The sequence below is a fragment of the Natator depressus genome, chromosome 17 (assembly GCF_965152275.1).
Source record: "Natator depressus isolate rNatDep1 chromosome 17, rNatDep2.hap1, whole genome shotgun sequence".
Taxonomy (NCBI): Eukaryota; Metazoa; Chordata; order Testudines; family Cheloniidae; genus Natator; species Natator depressus.
The window spans coordinates 19,420,587-19,442,015 of NC_134250.1; the positions used below are offsets into that span (position 1 = coordinate 19,420,587).

The 21,429-nt window shown below is 53.2% G+C and overlaps 1 protein-coding gene across 2 annotated transcripts in view; it reads right to left on the bottom strand.

The window, feature by feature from the left end:
• Nucleotides 1-21,429, bottom strand: part of SRRM3 (serine/arginine repetitive matrix 3) — a 178,697-nt gene that overhangs the window by 12,342 nt on the left and 144,926 nt on the right. For both annotated transcript variants that reach the window (XM_074974574.1, XM_074974575.1), the window contains exons 8-12: nt 21,207-21,275; nt 18,794-18,829; nt 16,231-16,281; nt 16,019-16,123; nt 14,506-14,683 (exon numbers count right to left, since the gene is read on the bottom strand). In XM_074974574.1, the coding sequence (XP_074830675.1) occupies nt 14,506-14,683; nt 16,019-16,123; nt 16,231-16,281; nt 18,794-18,829; nt 21,207-21,275 (439 nt within the window). The remainder of the gene's footprint in view (nt 1-14,505; nt 14,684-16,018; nt 16,124-16,230; nt 16,282-18,793; nt 18,830-21,206; nt 21,276-21,429) is intronic.

Here is a 21,429-nt window from a genome sequence, read left to right on the forward strand (position 1 = left end):
GGCCCCAGGGCCTTTTCTCTCAGTGTCCTTTGCTGCCTCCTGGCCCATCTCAGCTGACACTAGGGGTAGGATGGGTTACATCAGCTTGGCTGGCTTTCCCTGGACGACTGATTGGTAGCAACACACTAAACACTCCAGGGGAAGGAACACCATGCAGTCAGACGTTTCAAACCCAGAACAACTGCAAACCAGGCACAGGGAGGTATAATCACCCAGCGACATGCCCTTGACTCACTGCATGAGCATTTCCACTCTCGTCTCCTGGCTCAAGGACACCCACTCCCCTCCCAGCTCAGATTCTCCTGCCCAGGGGCTTTGTAACATCCCCACCCCCAGGATTTATCCTTCCTCGCCCCCAGCTCCTCAGTGTCACAGCCCAGGGATGCTTGTTCCTGCATTTCCACCTTGTGTCTACATCTGAGGATTCCCCCTGTGCCCCACATCGCAGGGTCCCTGACCTTATCTCACGTCCTGGGGGCGTCCCTGGCCGAGGAGTTTCCCTGGCATTTCAGCACCTTCAGACAAAACGAACAGTAACAACAGTCATAGCGAATCAAAGCTGCAAGCAACAGTCCTGAACTAAGCAACTCACAATGGCACACAAGTGGCTAGCGTTGAGACCTGTAGCAATCCTCTCGGCTACACTTGGGAAGCACACATCCATGATCATTGCTCAGCCGTTTGAGCGAACCTGTCACGCACAGATGGAAAACGTATGCCGTTCTTACAGGACTGAGCCCCACTTCACACTTATTCAGACACTTAAGGCTGACATTTTTGACACTGATGGTAATTAACCGAGGGAACAATTTTCCAAGGGCCCTGGTGGATTCTCCATCACGGACAATTTTTAAATCCGGTGGGATAGTTTTCTAACAGCTCTGCTCTAGGAATTATTTTGGGGCAGGTCTCCAGCCTGTGCTGTGCAGGGGGGGCAGGCCAGGTGATCACAATGGTCCCTTCTGGCCTTAGCAGCTATGAATCTACACCCCCATCACAACAACAACCAACTCCTCCCTGACGGGAGAGGTGCTTAGCTACAGGTGAACATAGCGCATTCGAAGTGGAGATCTCTGCTCTAGTTACCTAGTTCAGACCAGGTGGCCAGTTTTTACCGTTAGGCTCCTGAGTTAGGTCACCTGCTTCCACATCTGGGCAGCCAAATCGGCACGTAGGCCCGGATTTCAAAAGGTGTTTAGGAGTGGCTCCGCTGTGCCTAAGTGATTTGGGAGCCCCAGGCCCAGATTTCTAAGGGATTTGGGTGCCTAATTCCTACTGAAATGAGTCTTAGGCACCCACATCACTTTTGACAATGAAACTTAGACTCCTAAGTCAGTTAGGAGTCGCACTGCTGAGCGGCACACCACGTAAACGCCTGTCAAAAGCTGGAGCCTTTGAGGATCTGGGCCATAGCTATGTGCTTCAGATTTAGTTCTGATCTGAGGACCTGAAGGCTCCATCCTCTCCCCATTCAAGTCAATGATAAAGCTCCTGTTGAGCTTTGGCACAGACCCAACCGCACAGCTGGGTGACTTGATGAAGATGCCCGTGTACAATAACAGGACTGTGCCTCAGTGGGTTGGAATCAGGGCAATTTCTGCATGTGCGGCCTGCCTTTCAGGGACTCACATGGGTAGGGTTTAGATGGGCCATAGGCAGCAGCAGGGGGAAATTGCTATAACATACAGCAGCAGCATTGCTCAAGGTTTCCAGCTGAATTTTGTCCGGCTCAATGCCGTGGGTAGGCTGGCGTCCCCAGCACTTGGGATGAGAGCAGTGACCCAGGCAGGAGGAAAAGGTTGCATTGTAAAAGGGACGCGCTTAAATTTCCTTGCAAGCAAACTGGTAATTAGCAGGGCTGGGAAGCGGAATCTGGGGAAAGCTCATGAGTATTAGCGAGGCTCTGGGGAAGACATACGGGTTGGGACTGAAAGTCACCCCACCTTTAAAATGTACCTGGATGTGGCAGGGCTCCTTTAATAAGCTGCCATGGGGACTAACTCCCCCAGGTTGGGCGGACAGTATCCACGGATTCAGGCTACAGAGTACATACACCGCAATTACACCCGGTGCCCAGTAACTGCGTACTTGGGTGGGAAGACACAGCCCACTTCATTTCCCTTCCTAGCATGCTCTCCCATGATTCTGCAGAGGAGACACTGAGCGGCTTGCTCAGGCTCTGGCCAGTTACACTCTTGTAACAGGGAAAATGACCGTGCCCTCATTTCCGTTCTTTTGACCCTTTACCAAGACAGGGAGCGAGAGAAACTGCAGGTCTGCTTGTTGAGCTATAGCTACCCTCCAGACCTCCCTCCCTCTCTCTGTCTGTCTCGGTTTCTTTGTTATCTCTGCTAGCACTGGGAGTGGTGGAGAGAATCATCCTAAAATGCATTATCAGGAATAAAAGCAAAATTGACCAACATTGTAACATTTAACCAGAGAAGCTCAAGGTCAACAGTGAGCAGGCTCCATTTGTGAGGATGCTTATTAAGTTGACAATGCCTTAGGGGGCTGGGAGGGGTTGGAATACCTCTCCCCAGGCTTAGAACCCAGTCCCTGCAGACGCGTGGTTCCTAGCAGGCGGGGGGCTACTAACAGTGGTGAGCACGGTGGGTGAAATTCACCCTTGTGCATCGACGCAGCACAAGGCCTGTGCATGCATTACGTCCCCGTAAGCGCTAATTGTAAGGCCTTGCGTTGGTCCCGTGAGTTTCACCCTTGTGCTAAGTTAGCACGGCCAAGCTTTTCAAAACCGAGCCCTTAACGCAGGGCTCATGAAGCCATACGTAGGTCCCTGGCTTATTCCCGTAGCAGTGAAGGGGAGTTCTGGGAGGCTGGTCACTTCAGGCAGTCAGCCAGGTGCCGCAGTACCAGTTTGGGAACCTAGGTGTGTGTCTTTGAAAGGCCTCCTCCCCACCCCTGCATTTGCATGATCAGGCCCATCATTTACAACATGCTTTCTGGCATCAATTCAGCAAAGCACCTATGTACATCTATTAAAGTCAATGGGACATAAGCAGGTCCTTAAAGTTAAGTATGTATTTAAGTGTTTTTCCTTATAGGTACAATTTGCTGAATCAAGACCAAGTCCAACCAAAATTGCTTCTTGCTTTGCTTCTTAGCCTGAGCCAGACATCACAAATGGAACAAGAGGCTGATTAAAAGACGACAAAAAGGAGAACATCTCTATATTTTCTCTCCCGTCCCCCTTAATGACCTAAACTTCCTAAACTTTCAATAACCCAAGAAATAAACAGGCTGGAATAATCATTGGAATCGCTGGTCCTTTTTCATTTGGTCTTGTCTCTATTTGTCATTAAGTTTGTTTGTCTTGTTACCCAGCCCCTAAAAAATCACAGAGGAAATCAAATTGACTAGACAGAATTATACCATTTATGGAAACAAACACAAAGTTGGAGGGCTAAAACACACAGAAATGCATTCTAACAACGGAACAAGAAACGGGGCAGGAGGAAAGGAAAGAAAGAAAGAAAAAAAATTACATGGACAGAAAAAAAAAAGTGAAAGAAGAGCATGGCTTTGTAGCTAACTGGGAAAAATAATACAAGTTAAAAAATTATACAGAGCCACCAAAAAGACAAAATGAAAGAGAAAAAGAGAGAGAGAGAGAGAGAGAGAATAACATTAAATCAAGCTACGGTGCTTTTCAACAGGCTGATCTGCAGAAGTGAACGTGCAGAGGCGGACAAAATACCTACCTTCTGCTTTGTCAGTGACAGGAATGCAATAATAAAAAAGAAAACAATAAACTCCACATTTGGAGTGCAGAATGGGAAAAAGACAATGACTCTTTAGTAATGTGATTTAGACCCCTGTGTAATCAAGTTTGCGTTGTTCTGAACTGGTTTGGCTTGTTGGCATTGGTCTGCTTTTCACTGATCTTGTTGAGCAGGTGAAGGAGGCAGCCGTATTGGGGGTTCATTTGGTGGTTCAACCAGCCCTCTAAATAGCAGCGCTTCTGTCCTGTTTTAAAGTCTCTACGTACCATCACAGAGTCCCAAAGAGCATGCAAGTAAAGCAACGGATGAAGGCAGAACATGTCAAGGTTTGCTGGGTTATTTGGGCACTGGGGTAGGCTAAGAGTGGCCCACAGAAAAAAAAAAAAGAGAGAGATAGAGAGAGAGAGAGAGTGAGTATGGGAGAGAGGAAAAGAGAGAGAAGGGAAGGGAAGGGAAGCCAACCAGAGTGAAAGGATGGGATGAAAATCTGAATGGTCCATTTAAAAGGGAAGCCAACTCCACCTGAACACTGACAATATTGTTTGTTTGCCCCCAACAGGCCAATACTCCCCCGAGGCTAATTTTAGGGGTGGGGTTTGCTGAATACACAGTTCAAGAAACACACCCAGTCAATACAACCTCCCTATTTCCAAGCTCCCTGACTGTTCTCCCGGGGTTGAGGGGTGAGCAATGCTGCCTGCTGGATGATGAAGTAGTAGAGGTGTCAAGCCCCGCTCCACCAAGCACGCAGTGTGGCCAACTCTTATGACAGGTTTCAGAGTAACAGCCGTGTTAGTCTGTATTCGCAAAAAGAAAAGGAGGACTTGTGGCCCCTTAGAGACTAACAAATTTATTTGAGCATAAGCTTTCGTGAGCTACAGCTCACTTCATCGAATGCATACTGTGGAAAATACAGAAGATGTTTTTATACACACAGACCATGAAAAGTCACCTACTACAGGACAGGCCCAACAAAGAAAATAACAGAACGCCACTAGCCGTCACCTTCAGCCCCCAACTAAAACCTCTCCAATGCATTATCAAGGATCTACAACCTATCCTGAATGATGACCCAACACTCTCACAGATCTTGGGAGACAGGCCAGTCCTTGCCTACAGACAGCCCCCCAACCTGAAGCGAATACTCACCAGCAACCACATACCACACAACAGAACCACTAACCCAGGAACCTATCCTTGCAACAAAGCCCATTGCCAACTGTGCCCACATATCTATTCAGGGGACACCATCACAGGGCCTAAACACATCAGCCACACTATCAGAGGCTCATTCACCTGCACATCCACCAATGTGATATATGCCATCATGTGCCAGCAATGCCCCTCTGCCATGTACATTGGGCACACTGGACAGTTTCTACGTAAAAGAATAAATGGACACAAATCAGATGTCAAGAATTATAACATTCATAAACCAGTCGGCGAACACTTCAATCTCTCTGGTCACTCGATTTCTGATCTCAAAGTGACTATCCTTCAACAAAAAAACTTCGAAAACAGACTCCAACGAGAGACTGCTGAATTGAAATTAATTTGCAAATTGGATACAATTAACTTAGGCTTGAATAGAGACTGGGAATGGTTGAGTCATTATAAAAAGTAACCTATTTCCCCTTGTTTATTATTTCCTCCCCCCGCCCCCCACTGTTCCTCAGATGTTCTTGTTAAACCCTGGATTTGTGCTGGAAATGGCCCACCTTGATTATCATACACATTGTAAGGAGAGTGATCACTTTAGATAAGCTATTACCAGCAGGAGAGTGGGGTGGGGGGGGAGAGAGAACCTTTTGTAGTGATAAACACCCATTTTTTCATGGTCTGCGTGTATAAAAACATCTTCTGTATTTTCCACAGTATGCATCCGATGAAGTGAGCTGTAGCTCACGAAAGCTTATGCTCAAATAAATTTGTTAGTCTCTAAGGGGCCACAAGTCCTCCTTTTCTTTTTGCAGCTCTTATGATATTACCCCAAGGCTTATGCTCTTGGGTTAAAGCTTCCAGTCCCGGAGTTGCGAATCCATGAGAAACTCAGCTGTCAGGTTCTAGTCCCTGTGACTGTGGGGCAAAGCTTGAAACCGACTTGAATTCATTTCCATCCTACACAGGGTTTACAGTTTGGTTCAATGGCTCTCAGCACCCCCACTCTACAAATTGTTCCAGCACCAGGGCAGGGACTGTCTTTTTGTTCTGAGTTTGTACAGTGCCAAGCACAGGCGGGCTCTGGTCCATGACTGGGGTTCCAAGGTGCTACCACGATACAAATAAATAAATACATAACAAGACTAATCATTAGATCTCGTTACTTACTTTTGTGCCTTGAGAGCAGAAAGAAAAGGACCTACGTTTTTAGGGGGGGGAGGGGGCTAGATTTTGAATTTGGAAATAAGTCCAGCAACTTTTCTTATCTGCACAGTTATCTTCCCTTTTAAATTCTCTGGTCAAAAGATGGAGATGGAAATACAATGTTCAACGGTTTGACTATTAAGATAACAGCTGTTTGTTTTTTTTTCCTTCTCCACATTAACACACGGCAAAGCACAGAGATTCGAGGACGACACAGCGACGACAGGAAAAGAAATAGAGAAACATAGAGTTTGCATTTCTGTACGTCACGAAGGGACAATAAATCAATGATTTTTAAAAAAGGAAACTAAACAAGGGAAAAGCACGTTCAGTCACCCTGCCCTCCCCCTCAGCCCTGCTTCTGCTGAGCAAGAAATGGAATTGTATATTACCGTTTTCAAACAGGAGGCTAAAGAAAAACACAGATGGGATTAAAAAGAAAACAAACCAAAAAGAGAGAGAGAGAGCGAGAGAGAGAGAGTTGTCGGAGAAAGGCACCGCCAGCGCTCGTTAACAAAAGAAACTTGTGTTTATTCAGCCGTGACTCTGACATGATGGGGCAGTAATGAAGGGACACGGAGATAGGGGGCTCTTTTTGGTAATCTCTGCATCGTTATCCAAACGACACGGTCAGCGGCTTGCTAAATCCACATGGGACCTTTGATGGGGGGGGGGGAGGTTGGGATTTCAGGGAAGGGTTCACAAAGACTAAGGACAATTGATAAATCATCATGGGTTTGTGAATTGGGGGGAGGGGTGCTTGTGGGATGGGAAGCAGAATCATAATAAAAATAAGCCATATTAAAAAAAAACCCACAATATAGAGGAAATCAAAGAGCTGCTACAGGGATTGAACTGAAATCTCTGGGTTGGGCAACATGATTGTTAGTGGGAATTAGCCTCGAAGGCAGTGGGGACTGGGGGGAGGGAAGGAAAGGAAGGGGAATATGAAAATGTAAAATTTGATTGCTGAAATATACTAGAGCTGTAGGATTGCATTTGCTTCAGGCTACTATACACCATTCCCCCCGGCCCCCGTGCAATAAGATCTCCAATGCCCATCTCATCACATCCTGATTGTTACAGAATGAGCAGGAAATCCACCCCAGCTCTTTCCACTCTGTCCCAAAGCCCGACCAAGTCAATGCAGAGACACCCGCTGACTTGGACAGACTTTTGATCAGGCAGCATCCTGATACAGGAGGCAAAAGAGGAGGTCTCTGGTGCAAAGCTTGAAAGCACAGTTCAGAGTTCAAAAGCAGAACACTTTTCCCTGGCTCAGGGTGGCTCTTGGGAAACCTGTCCTAAAGCAAAGTTCTCTGTTACCGGAGTGGAGTGGAAAGGGGGATTTCTGTCCCGTGGGGAATTCTGACACTTCAGCATTTGTTTTTGTCCCAAATTGGGATACAAAGCTGAAAAATATTGAAATTTTTCTTGGACTGAAATGTTCTGAAAAATGCCAATTTGGAAATGGCGAATGCTTCTGTTTCAGCGGTTGAGACGTTTCCTTGCAGTTGGTTGAAATGACCCAGACTGTTTCGTTGTGAGTCAGTTCAACATTAACTGGCATTTCCCTAGTGTGCTGCGTTGCCTCATGGGAGCTGGAGTTTGGATGTGACACGCCCATTCTCCACTATGGGCTGGATTCTATGGCCAGACTACATTTCCCATGATGCACCACACCATTCAATAAGAGGAGAAACTATGTTCCATCATGGAAGACGCAGTCTAGCCAGGGTGCCTGACCCACAGGAGAGAACAGGCTCTTCAGATATCCTGAACTACAAGTCCCATGAGGCAATGCTGTCGTTTAACGCTGAGCTGACTCAAAATGAAACATTTTGGATCTGTTCAACAAACCAAAACCTTTGGGCGAACTAACCCCAAATGAAATATTTTGGTTCCATTTTCCTAATGGAAAAATGGAAATTTTCTTCCAGAAAATTTTGATTTTGCACAAACTACATTTTCCGTCAAAAATCGTTCAAATGGAAAATTTCCGATCAGCTCCCCCCATTAAAGCCTTCTGCTGGGGGTGGAGGGGCATCTTTGTGTAAGGGTGAGGGGTGTTCCTCAATGATAGGCAATACTGCCAACTAAAATACTCAAAACCCAAGAGTCAGATCCATCTGAAATCATGAGATTGGCGTAAAAAGCCATGAGATTTTTTTTTTAATAAATAAATGCGGTGCTCTTTCTGAGGGAAGGCAGTGTTGCCTAGTGGATAGGGCATGGGACTGGAGGTCCAGTTCAACTCCTGACGCTGACGCTCAGTGACCATGGCCAAGTCACTTCCCTTCACTGTGCCTCAGTTTCCCCATCTGTAAAACGGGGATAATGACCCTGACCACCCTTGTGAAGTGCTTAGAGATCTAAAGATGAAAAGTGCTATACAAGAGCTAGGGATTTTTTATTATTTTTATTTCTCTCTTCTCTGAGCCTTTAGGTTTCACATTTTCAAGCATTTTTCCACAACCAGGAGGGCTAGAAACTTATTAAGAAAAAAACCAAAGATTATGATTCTCTCATAATCACATGACTCCAGGAGGTGGGGTTTTAAGAAAAACTCCAAATAGCACGAGACCTGCAATAAAATGATCAGAGCTGGCAATTCAGGACAGGCACATGGAGGGCAGAGCTAGTGGAAGTGCAAAATCCCCCTTCATGGGCAAATATTTTTGCAACTAGAAGTGCTGGATTCCATTTGCTGGGATTTATTCAGCTCATTCATTGCTCTTGAGTATTCAGAGGGCTGCTGTGGGAGGCCCAGAATCCTCACAAACAGCCATTTGTCCAACCCTTTGCAGCGAGAAGTGCTTTGCTCACTAGTTATTCCTGGCTGTTGGTCGGTTTCCTATTTAAAGTCAGGAATCAAAAATCCTAAATTAAATCAGGAATCAAACCCCGCCCCGACTCAGGTGGACAAGGAGGCTAAAGCGGAGCATGTGCTTGAGGCAGCTGGCTGGTGAATGACGTGCGCGATGGACGCTGTCCAGACAGCCTATTTGCCAAGTGCTAACGAACAAAGCACTGGATAGAAATCAGGCAGTGTGAGACATTCGCTGACCAACAAAGGGGGTAGGGGCCCAGGCTTGCAAAGGGATCGGTGTGCACAAATTCCTGCTGCCCAAATGGCGCAAGGTCTTGCACTCGCCTCTCCCTTTGCAGAGCTGCCAGGCTTTGTGCGGCCTCCTCTGTGACATGACACAGTCCCTGATTTCCCTCTTGGGACACCCCAATAGTGGGACAGGTGGGGGGAGGCAGCAGCCCGGCCCTGCATCCCACAGCTGCAGCGTGGATAGGCACAGCCCTGTTCAGAAGCCAATAGTGAGCAGGGGGGTTGGAAGGAGGCGGGGGTGACTATGGGGGAGGGATACTTCTTTGGGAAGCAGAGAGGCAGGAGAGCATGTTGGGGGTGGGGAGAGACAGGAATATTGGGGGGCTGTAGGGGCAGGGCTGGAGCAGGCTCCCCATTCTGTCCCAGCTTCTTACCCTCCACCCCATTATCTTAGCCTGAGCCCTTCTACTCCTACCCCCCACCCTGTTCCCTATGTCCCTCTTCTGCCCCTCTCCCCACTCCCTGCATTCAGGTCAAATTGCTTCCCCCTTCTCTATGCAGGCTGGGTGCTATGGGGGAGGGGGAGGGGGGGCGGCACAGATGAAACACCATTGATGCCACAGCAGTCCCTGCTGGCCAGGTGTAGCAATTGCTGGGAAAGTCTGGATCCATCCCTGTGGGGTCCCTGAGGCTCCAGCACAGGCTGGCCTTCCAGTCCTACTCAGCTTCTGACGCCAGCGTCAGGCCTTGATCCTAATTTTCAAAGCAACGAACGGATCAAGCCCCAGCTACATCACAGACAAATTCTGATCTGCGACCCCCGGCGACAGCTGCGGTTCTCTGGCACAGTGCAGGCCCCGAAGCCCAGAAGGAAGCTTGTGAGAGCTGGGTCTAAACCAGGATGAGGCCCGGTATCTGTTCTGAATCCACAGCAGCGAGCCACAATGTTGCTAGCACAGATCCGTGCACTAGTGCAAGGTATGGACCAAACCAATCGCACGCGCACTGCGACCGAGTCCCTGGTGTAAATAGCTCGCCATGTGCCTGCAAAGAGAACTTGGCCTACTGCTCTGATCGTCTGCATTACAGAGAATGAGATCCTTCTGAAGTGGGAAGAACACCCAGCCCCATGCAGGATCAGGCCCATAGCTTGCTCGCTCTTGGGCATGTAGATGCTGAGGACGAGGGAGAGGCAGTTTGCAGGCCTACACATGCTGATTTGTTTCAGCAGCAGCATTCCCTTGTGCCTGGCCTCACGGTAATCTGCAAACAGATTCAAATCTGCTGGTTAGCTCGATGCGTTCGTCTCTCGGTTATTTGACTTATGCTGCCTTGAGCGGCTGATTGGTCTGGAGGTCCCTGTCCAGCAAACAGTCTTCACACAACTCGCTCCTTCACCAGAGGCAGCTCATCTCACAGGGCAGAAAAATATGGTCTCAAACGCGATCCTGGCCCAGTTGTTGGAGACCTGATTCTGTTCTTGCTTACACTGGCTCCACACTCACATAGCGCCACTGACTTCAAGGGAGTGACTGGGGCTTCACGCCAATGCCACAGAAATCAGCTCGGTTCCGATTACCCGAACCTCAAATACCCAGAATACGTCCAGTTATCGCAAATAGGCTCACGGCCCCTGCTGTGTATGAATTACACTGGTGCTGAGTCTTCGGTCAAGCCGGGGTAAGCTTTGAAGGCAGAAGCGTAACATGGCTGTAAGTGAGAGGAGATCCACAGAGAACATCAGCTCCTCAGAGACCGCCAGCATCCCGAAGGATTCGTTCAGCCCTCGGACAGCTGAGGCTGGGGGCCATACAGACAGACACAGCTGTTTAACACTGGGCCTGCGTCCAAACCGTGGTTCTCTGACCATCACCCAAAGTGGGCGTCTAGTTCCAAACTTTATACTGGGCCCAAAGAGATCCCCAGATCTGGCTCCAAACTCAGGCCCATCTTGCTAACCCAACTGCCTTTGACAGTCCATGCTTGGCTCTAACAGGAAAGGGCTGGATTTTTTGTTAGTTTTAACCCCCTTCATGCCTGTCTGAGATAAATCCAAGTGAGGTGCTGGGGCCCCATGCGTGCCTGTCAGCAGCCATGGCTGGTCACTCCAGCCTGAGGATGGAGCAGACTCCCGCCCCTCAGCTTCAACAGGAGCCCTGTGCCCGGCGTGCTGACAGGATGGGGTCCTGGGTGATGTGGGCAGACGAGCCCTTAGCAGCTGGGGTTCTGTCTCAGAAGCACCTGGGGGTTTGTTTCACACAACCCTGGCCGGGGTTTAATGGGCTGAAACAATTTGGATTTCAGGATTAGCTGAGAAAAAAACAAAAACAAAAAAACCCGCAACAGCCCATTTTAAAATTCAGCCCTGGGGCGGTAAGATCCCGAAGTACGGAACAGCCCTTCCCAGCAGGTGCCCAAAGATCCCAGGTGCCCCACAAGCGCCCAACGGCTCAGCCGTGAAAATACAGCCCTGCCACGCAAGGAGCCTCCTCGCGCCCAGATGGTGTCCCGGCGAAGGTTGACGCGAAGGGCCGGCTGGGGAGTTCCCCGCATGAAGAGTCTGGGTTTGTGGAAAGGAGATTCCCCCCCCCAGGAAAATCCCTCTGTTGGTTTTCTCATCTGTCTGCTGCCGAGAGGTATCCCGAGCTCTGAGCCGGGTTCTGGGCACCCGGAGACCTTTCCTCACCTAGTGCCCAGCCCAGGGGAGCCACACGCTTTGATGGCCAGTGCCCCCAGGACACAGGAGGGAGCTGCCTGGGCTCAGTGACCATGCCTGGGGGATGTAGCCCGGCAGCCTTTGGCAGACCCAGTGCCTCCAGCAGCATTGTTCAGGCTGTGCGTGTGTGCTAGGGACACACTGCTGGATGCCCGGTGCGGTGCAAGTCACACACTGGCCAGGCTGTGCTAAGGGTGTTCTTGCTTCATAGGCTAAGTTCTGTGTTGGCCTGACTGAGTCAAGAGGACTCGTTTCAGTGTGAACTGGCCTCTGTGGCTCCTGACCCAGGGCAGCTCAAAGGGCCCCCGAGGACTGAACCCCAGAGAAGATGCGGATAATGAAGGAGGATCAGTTATAACTATCCTCAACTCCTACACAGCTTTTCATCACAAGATCTCAAAGCACTTTGCAAACATTAAGGGCTGGATTCTGACCTCAGAGAGACTAATGGAAATCTAAAGCAACTCCACTAACGTCAGGGGACTTCCTCTGGCTTTAAAGAGGGGGTGAAATCTGAAGCTGGCCCTAGATAACGAAGCCTCCAGGCAAGTGTCGGTCATCCCCCCCATTTTACAGATGGGGAAACTGAGGCACAGAAAGATTAAGCGTCTTGCCCAAAGCCACTGAGCAAATCAGGAGCAGAGACAGGTCAGAATCCAGGAGTCGTCACTTCACTAAGCCCACTTTCTAAAGTCCCCCTGGGAGATTTTAAAACCCCACCATTTACCCTTCAGTCCAGCAAGTGTGGGAGTCTCTGTCAAGCATTCCACCGTGTCCCTGGCTCTGGCCCTGATACGTTTGCCTCAGTCAAGTCCAGCTGCAGTGTACAGCAAGCTGGTCGCTGCCAAAATGCCAGAGGGACTCTGTTGAGCCTGCCCCTGGGATCTAACACCATGGTGGTGGACTGGTCCAGATTTCAGCTGGGGAGCACATGCACTGGAGGGCGGCAAAGGAAGGATGGTGTAATGGTTAGGGCAGTAGCTAGGTTCAATTCCCTGCACTGCCACAGGTTCTCTCTGTGACCTTGGTCAAGTCACTTAGTCTCAGTTCCCCATCTGTGAAATGAGGATCACGGAAATGCTTTATCATAACTGGCACTATTTATCCCGGCCTCACAGGGGGCAAACACCAGAGCTGGTTGGAAATTTTCAACAGAACAGGTCTGTCAGAATCTGCAGTATTGTTGAAATCAAAGTGTTTTGCAGGAACATCTGGATTTCTGTCGAAAACGTCATTAAAATGTCTAAACAAATAGTTTGGACTGTTTCATTTCCTTTTGAGAAGGTACAAAATGTTTCATTTTGCCTTTCTCATTTTGTTTTGACTTGTAGATTATATTAATTTTATTATTGTATATACTTAACATTAATCGTAGTTTAGGGCTACACCCTGCACAGAACCCCCAAACCACATGAAACTCGCCCGGTCTGGGGACAGCCCTGAACCCTAGCCAAGGTTCTCTGCCTGAAGCCAGGTCCAGTTCTGAGCGAGCAGGGCCTGGCTTAGGCTCCTGGGGGACTCACCATCTTGCATGGTCTTAGCATGATACTAGGAGAAGCTCTGCAGATTCTACTAGGTTCCCCCCCACTTGACTTTTTCAGGCTCCCAGGGGTTGAGTTCTATAGAGAGAAACCAAGGCTTCCTACCAAGCACTAGGGCCCCATGGCTGTCAGGAAAGGCCCGAAGCTTTGTACGAGGAAGGAGGCTGTAGCCAAAGTGGGCACAAAGCCCCCAGACGCAAGGGGAATAGCCAACATCTCTGCAGCCCCTGCTCATGCAGAAGGACTGAGGCTAGCTAGCCAGACCTACAGGCCACAGGCCTTGCTCGCTCCATTGACTTTCATGGAGTAAGGGCGGCAGGGTGTGGCCATGGGGAAGGATCGGAGAGTGGAGTTAGAGGGGAAGACGGTGGGGGAGGATCCCAGCGGATGTGAGGAGGGCTCCTACCACAGCGAGCTCCCTGACTAAGAGGGCTTCTGCCATTCCAGCTACGCCAGCCGCCCAGATGCATCGTGGGGAGGGTGGTGACCAACTTTCACCGCCTGTATCAGAGATGCTGCTACCCCTTGGTTATTTAGTCGGGCCCACCGGGAAGCGCCACGCAGGGCGGAAGAAGGCACTGAACGCTCCCCGCCCCTCCTCGGTGCCCTTGGGAGGAGTCAGTGAGGAGAGGGGAAGGGGCAGCTGGAAAAAAGCCCCGCTATTTGCTCCCCTCAGGGGTGTTTATTGGGAAATCTTGATGCAAACCGGGAAATAAACCTTGGAAAAGTGCTTTCTGCTCCCACCCATGCCACACCTGTCCAGTCCCCCAGCAATGCATTGGGCTGCCCGGGCCTGGGCCCATGTCAATGGTGATGGGGTGGGGGTGGGTCTGTGCATGGCACGGCCTGTCCAGCAGACACAGGCCAGGCCTCTGGCCCTGCCCCACGCCGAGAGCTGGGCTGCTCCCGCGGGATCGCTGAGCTGGCACGGCTGGGTTTGCCAGCCCTGGCTTTGCAAGCACTGAGCAAAGTGACTAGAGGGGGAGGATAGATGATGAGGGGGGAGGTTGGCGGGGTGGGGGAGCTGGGGAGGAGGAAGGCAGGGCAGGGAGGGGGCAAACCGTGGTAACAGAAAAGCATACATACATCCTGCTGTTTTTCACCCGAGGGACCGTGGCTGTGCCGGCCATTCTGGGCGCTGCCCTTGTGCCCGTTCTGGTGCGGCGTGGCCGAGCGGCTGTGCCAGGTGCGAGAGGAGGACGGGCTGCGGCTGGAGCGGAGGCTGCCGGGCTTGTGTCCGTCCTCTCTGTGCTTGGGGGTTAGTCTGCGGGAGAAAGCAGAGGGCAGATGTCCATGGATGGGCTCCTCGGAGAGGCAAGGGGGCAGTGGCAGGCTGGCATAGCTCCAGTACTTCCTGAAGGCGAGCATCTCGCTGACCGGCATTATACACATACACACAGATAACGGCAGGGCTGCCCCCACAGCACCTTCTGCTGGCCATGCATGGTGCTGCAGGCGCTCCCTGCCTCAGTTTCCCCCTCCAACATGGGTCCCCATCCCCGCTGCCTTCCCACACAGGCTGGAGGTGGTGCCCTTGCTGAGCCCCCTGGCTAAGTCACTCACTAAATCTTAAACCCTTCCAGGATAACAAAAGGCCAAACAAACAAAAGGTTCTTCCACCCGCTGGGCCTCTCTTCAGCCCAACCCCTACAGGCTCACCCCCAGCCCTCTGGGCTCTCTTCCAGTCCCTCTGCTCCAGGACAGAGCCCTGACTCCTGGCTGCTTCTCTGGAGCCCTTCCAGACCCTGCTTCAGGGCCTGCCACAGCAGCCCACATGCTCCCTGTCATTCCTTCCCAAACTGAGCCCTCTGCCCTTTTAAAGCCCAGGTGTTTACCAGACTGTCACATGACCGCATTAGTCCCGCCCCCTCCAGCTGAGAGGCAGCTAATTATGGCCCTGGCAGGGCTGATTGAACAGGGCTGGCTGGTCCAAAGCCGGCTGGCCCTTAAAGGGGCAGGCCATCCTGTTATGCACACGCAGATACCTCTACACAGATGTGTCCGCACACATACCCACATACACACACAGCGGGCCTGATTCTGACCTCACTTGTGGCATTTTACGTCACTGGGACTCCACTGAGGTCACTTCTTCAGCCCCGACTGCTCCAAAAGCATGAGTCAGGCCTCCCAAAATCGCGAGATTGGCGTAAAAATCAGATTTTTTTTTAAAAAAACCCAACCATTTGGGGCTCTTTATTTGCTGTCTGGTTTTGGAGCCTTCAGGAGTCACATTTCCAAGCTTTTCTCCTGACCCGCCCGGGCTGGAAGCGCCCCCTGACTCCAGGAGCTGGGGCTTTCAGAAAGAACCCCCAGGCGTGCCAGGCTGGTGGTGCAGCGTGCTGCTGGGAGATCAGAACCAGGCCCCATCTTCTCGTCCCATAATACAAGGGGCGGTGAGAGCCAGGTCAAAATGGGGTAGGCTTGCAGATACATCGAGGCTCACGCACACCTCTGACAGCCTCACCTGCACTCTGCTCACCCATCCCTTCCCAGCCCCCCACCCCGGAGCTGCCTTAAGTCCTCCCCCAACAGGTGGAGTTTTCCCCCACCTCCCGTCTCCAGGACGGGCCAAGGTTCCTTGGGGGACCAAGCTTACCTGCCGGGCGATTTGGAGTGGCTGTAATCTGACGAGAGTGAAGTGCTTTGAGAGCTGCAGCTGCTGTGCCCGTGGCATCTGCGGGCTGGGGAGTTGCTGGGGAATCTGCAAGGGGGAGGAAAGAGGGTGAGCAGGAGGGTGAAGGACCTGGCCAGAAACCAAGGCCCTGCTCCCACCTGAAACCTCACCTGGGCTTGCATCTGAAACCTCACCTCTTTCGCTCTTTGTTTTTCTCTTTCCTTTTGTTCTTGGGGCTCCGGGACCTACGGAACAGCAGAGAACTGAAAACACAGACGGCAGCGTGCGACCCAGCGTGTGGATGGGGAGGGGTTGTCTTCCAAGCTGCCATCCAACCGGCCAGCCCCGAGCGCGGCGCTCAGCATGGGTGCACACGGGGCTGGCACCGGGAGAGGGAGCAACAGAACTGAAGAGGGGCTCTCAGGACCCCTGCCACGCTCATCCCCATCTTAGCACGTGGGCTGAGACCGACAAGGCTGCACGCCCCACGCTGGGGCAAATTCTCTGCTGGTGTCAATGGCATTTTGCAGGGAATCGGTCCCATCACCACTACAACGATCCCGGCCAGACTCACTCACTCGGTGTGCTGAGACCCCACTGAACTGTTGGGTGCATGTTTACCTTGGCCCAGCCCTGGTGATTTCCAGCATTGGGTGATTTGCATTGGTTTCCAATCACCTCCCCCACCCCCGCTTTGAATTTTGAGTTCAAACACCCTCCCCCCACCCTCGCTCCAAATTCAAAGCAAACCTCCTTCAATGCAGGGGGAGTCTGGCACCGGTTTCGATGCTAAACCAGTGAGTAGCCCAGGTTGGCCGAACACCGGGCCCCACGTGCCAGTGAACCGTGGTTCCGTTTCACGGGGATTCTCCATCACCCGCGGTCTTTAAATCGCGACGGGATGTCTTTCCCAAAGAGATGCTCCCGCTTGACCAGAAGGCATTGGGCTGCATGCAGAATCACTGCGGGGCTCCCCCGGGCTGTGCAATGCAGGAGATCAGATCGCCAGGATCCCGGCTGGCCTTCGTATCTATGACTCTAAGTCGGCCAGATGCCCCAAAGCCGGAGGCCTGTCTCATGGGCTCAGGTCACAGGACAGGATCTCACTGTTCTACCCCCACCCACTGTATCCCCCGCCCCAGTTTTCCTGTGCCCTTTTTTCGCCCACGTGTGTATTTCCACCACCAGAGGGCAGCAGCCTACCGACACAAAGCCAGGCCACGGGTTTGGCAAGGCAAGGTGCCTAACCCCCCTCACCCCCTGCAGGAATGGGAGAGGGGCTTGTCAGGAGCCCTGCGTCCCGGAACAAACGTGGGCAAGGTTGAGCGGGGAGCCAGGGTTGAGGACCGGGCCTGTCTCCCCTAGCGCCAGGGGGACGTCTCCATTGGAGCTGGAGGTGTCGTTTCCAGCTCAGAGGGACGAGCCCGCGCCAGTTCTGGTTGAAACAGCAGGCTAAAAAGAGCAGCGTAGCTGCTCGGGAGGAACTATTCGCCCTGAGCACGTCCCGAGCACCTCGGACCGGATCGTGCTCCGGGGGCAGCGCCTGGCACCACCGCGCCCACACGACCGTTAGCGGGTGGGTCTCCTTGGGGTGGAAATCACACCTCCGGCTCCAGCCTTGTCGTGCCCCAGGCCTGGACCCATTGAATCCCAGCGGAATGGCTGATAAAGGGCCTGGCTTTTCCATCCCCTCTTGAGCCTTGTTTCAAAACACAAGGCAGAGGGCAAAGGCTTGCCGGAGCGGAGCGATGTGCTTGGAGTTAGACCGGCAACCTGAACTAAGGCACGGATCCTCATGCTGCTGGGGGGCCAGGGGGAGGGATCCTGGCGGTGCTGCTGGGGGGGCAGGGGGAGGGATCCTGGATCAGGGGGTGCTGCTGGGGGGGCAGGGGGAGGGATCCTGGATCTGGGGGTGCTGCTGGGGGAGCAGGGGGAGGGATCCTGGATCAGGGGACTTGCAGGGGGAGGAATCCTGAATCTGGATCCCCCCGGCTGTGTAAGCTGGAAAGCTTGTCTCCCTCCCTAACAGAAGCTGGGCCAATCAAAGATACCCCCTCCCCCAGGTTGTCTCTCTAATCAGTGTAGAGGTCAGGGAGGCACATCAGACACATGACAGTGGCTTTCTTTGCCTTCCTCTGAAGCATGGAGTCTGCTATCTGCAGGGCACCAGGCTGGCTTGACAAGCGGCCTGGTGGCTCCCAGGGCCTGTTCCAGTGGAGAGAGTCTGTTATATCTGCACGCCGAGGAGCAGATGTAGCCCTTTCGCAGCAGCCCGGCCTTGCCGAGTGCACAGGAGGCTGGGATCTGTTGGGAGCAGCCTCCCTGGGGCCGAGCTGGTACGCACGGAACCAACCTGGAAGTGACTCTTCGCGAGCGTCTTACCGGTGGCCTCTGCTGGAGCAGGGGAGGAGATCGGTGCTGGCGGTGAAGTGAAGATGGGGTGTCACCATCTAGCAGCTCCACCCCGAGCCCCCTTTGCTTCTGGCTCCCCGTGGGACGTGCCTCTGGTGTGCAAATGAGCCTGGCCCTGCTCCCGCACCCACTTGGTGTTGACACAGTCAAACAGCTCAGGGGCACACGACCCTGCCTGCTTCCCCTCCTCGGTGAGGCCACCCCTGAACGGTCATTGGCAGGGAGCGAATTTCCCTCGGGGCAGGGGACGGCACAGGCCGGGAGGGAGGAGAGGGTGCCGTGGGGGCACCACCGGGCGGGGTGGGCCAAGCTAGGGAGTGAGGCTCTTGCATCGATCACTCTCACCTGCGTCTTCTCTTCTTCCGGGATCCAGACTCGGACCTGAGGGACGACAGGGACAAGAGAAACAAGAGACAGAAACAAAGCAGATGGGTTGAGATGCGCCCTGAGGGGGTCAGCCCGGCAACTGTGACGCCCCGAGGGAAGGGAAACTGGTAGCCAGGGAGCCAACAATGCCCTTATATTTCAGTGGTGCGTCTACGTACCCCCCTACAAACCCTCTGTCCACCTGTCCCCATACATACCTGCCTATCCAGCCCCAGATATGCCCACCTATTTATCTACCGCAGACAATTGTATTTCCATGTTTCACAGCCAGCTCTCCAGTGAAATCATTTCACCCGCAAACCACCTGCAGCTGAATCTGGGTGGGAGGCGGCCGTGGTTTAAACAGCCCATGGCATAGCAGCTTGGAAGAGGGGAGGCAGAAGACTCCTGTGTCCATCTGAAATGGGGCCGGCGGGAGAGGCCGAGGGGGGTGTGTGTGGGATTTAGTTCAGAATAGAATGACCTGCCCAGGGACTGAGGCAGGGCCCCGGGGCGAACACCCCGACTTATACAAAACATGGGATCTCCACTAACCACAACGGGCCAGGCCCTTGATTTTACCTCTGGGCCCAAAGAAGCCACCTTCACCAGCGCAGCGCCCCCGGCACCATGCCGGGCCGTCGGCTCCACGTGCTGATTCAGAGATATTGCTGGGGGGGTTATATTCCAGGGCTGAGCCAGCCCTGCCCTGGCTACTTTATGAGAGCTGATGGGCTCGCAGATCAAGGCTCCGTATAGCAGCAATGCTCAAGTCCGTCTGCTTGCTACCGTAACACACGAGTGTAAAGTCCCGCAGTAACACCATGGCTGAACACTCCAGAATAGCTGCGTCCTGCAGTAATACCCAAGGGCGGCTGCATATTACAGTGTCACCGGCACGCTAGAAGGCCTAAACCAGCTCCTCTAACCGTGTCTGGCCATCACCTTCTCTGGTTCCGGTCCAGCTGGGACGAGTGAGGTGCTGTCGGGATCACACTTCCCTGGGGCGTGTTACCGCCCCCAAAAGAGGGGGGTGGGGGATCAAAGATTTATCAATGATCATTTATTCAAACTTTGGAATCCTTGAACCCAATAAGATGGCAGTGTGCAAAGGAACCAGTCAGCTGCCCGGCAGGCCGGAGAAGGATTGGCTGAGCCACCTCTGAGGTCACCCAGGTGGTGCTTTACCTCTTGGGATGCTAGTCGCAGGGGGACACAGGAGCCAGAAGGGTGGGTGTGTAATCTGAAGGAAAGCGACCTTGCCCGGTGTGGTCTCTGGGGTGGGGGTGACCCTACATGATTGATCTAAGGAGGGCAGGGGGTTCTCCACCTGGACCCTACTGATGCCACTCCTTGGTTGGCCCTTGGGATTAGCACCCTGTGCTCTCTGTCCACCAGGGAGCGCCACCCCACGGTGCAACGAGGTCCCGGCTGAAGCCCAGGTTGAAGGGGAGACACGGGGTCAGCGAGGTTGGGATTTCACTGGCAGAATAGGAGGGACTCGGTGTCACCAGTCCCTGGCTGCGCAGCCACGGAGGAGTCTGGGCCTTAGCCCCCGCGGGGAGACGCCAGGCAGTGCGAGCGGACAGTATTCAGCGTGACTCCGTGTGGCGCTCTGCCCCCCTGTAGGGGTGGCCGGGCCAAGGAGAGAGGTTGACGGGCCCGCTACGGCCTTGGCTGACAGAGGGGGCTCCTTTCGCTCAGGCAGGAGAGGCTCCTGCTTCAGGATCCAGAGGCCCCAGGGTGGATCCCCACTGCCGACGACCCGCCGGGGGGCTGCAGCCTCAGCTGATCAGCCCCGCTGTACTGGTTACAGCCCAGTCCTACCTCTCCTTCAGGGGGCCGGACGCCGCACGCCTCCTGCCAAGAGGCCATTTGCACCTGGGCGGCCCCGAGCCCTTCCAAACTCCCCCTGTCCCCAGTGGGTGCTGCCTGGAGCCTCTGCCCGCTGCATCATATTCCCCAGCGATGTCCTAATTGCTTCTGCACTGGTCATTTATAACATCCCGCTGCCCTCCTGTCCTGGGGGGGATGACTTCATTACCGGGGGAGGAGCACTGAGTTCAGGTTTAAGGGCCTTAGCCCAGGCAGCTGCTTTGTAAGCCAGATCGGCTGCTTGCCCTGCATTATTCACGGCCCCGGAGACCCACAGTGCAACACCGGCAGCTGCCGGAAGCTGTGGGGCCAGAGCCGGTTTTGAGTCAATCGAATTACACCAAGGTGAGCTTTGGCCCTTCCCCCCCAGCCACGGACGGATTAACCCTTTCCGCTGCGTGGCCCAGCCCAGCCCAGCCCAGGAGGGAGCGAGCTGGGGAATGAGGGTGGCGAAGGATGGAGCAGCGAGGGGAAGGGTCACGCAGAGAGATGGGGCACGACTCCCCCATCCCAGTACCTGTCTCGTCTGTGTTTCTTCCCGTTCTTCTTTTTCTTCTCCTTCCGGAGCGGCGAGGAGCTGTCGCAGCTGGAAAGCAAACACGGGTGCCTTTGAGTGGCGGGTGGAGTGGGACCTTCCTGCCCCGGGACGGGGCCTCCAGAGGGCCGGAGAGTTTGCTGGGACCAGTATCTGCGAACACGGCCCCCTCCTGCCCACGCCTCTGAGCCGGATACCCGGCATG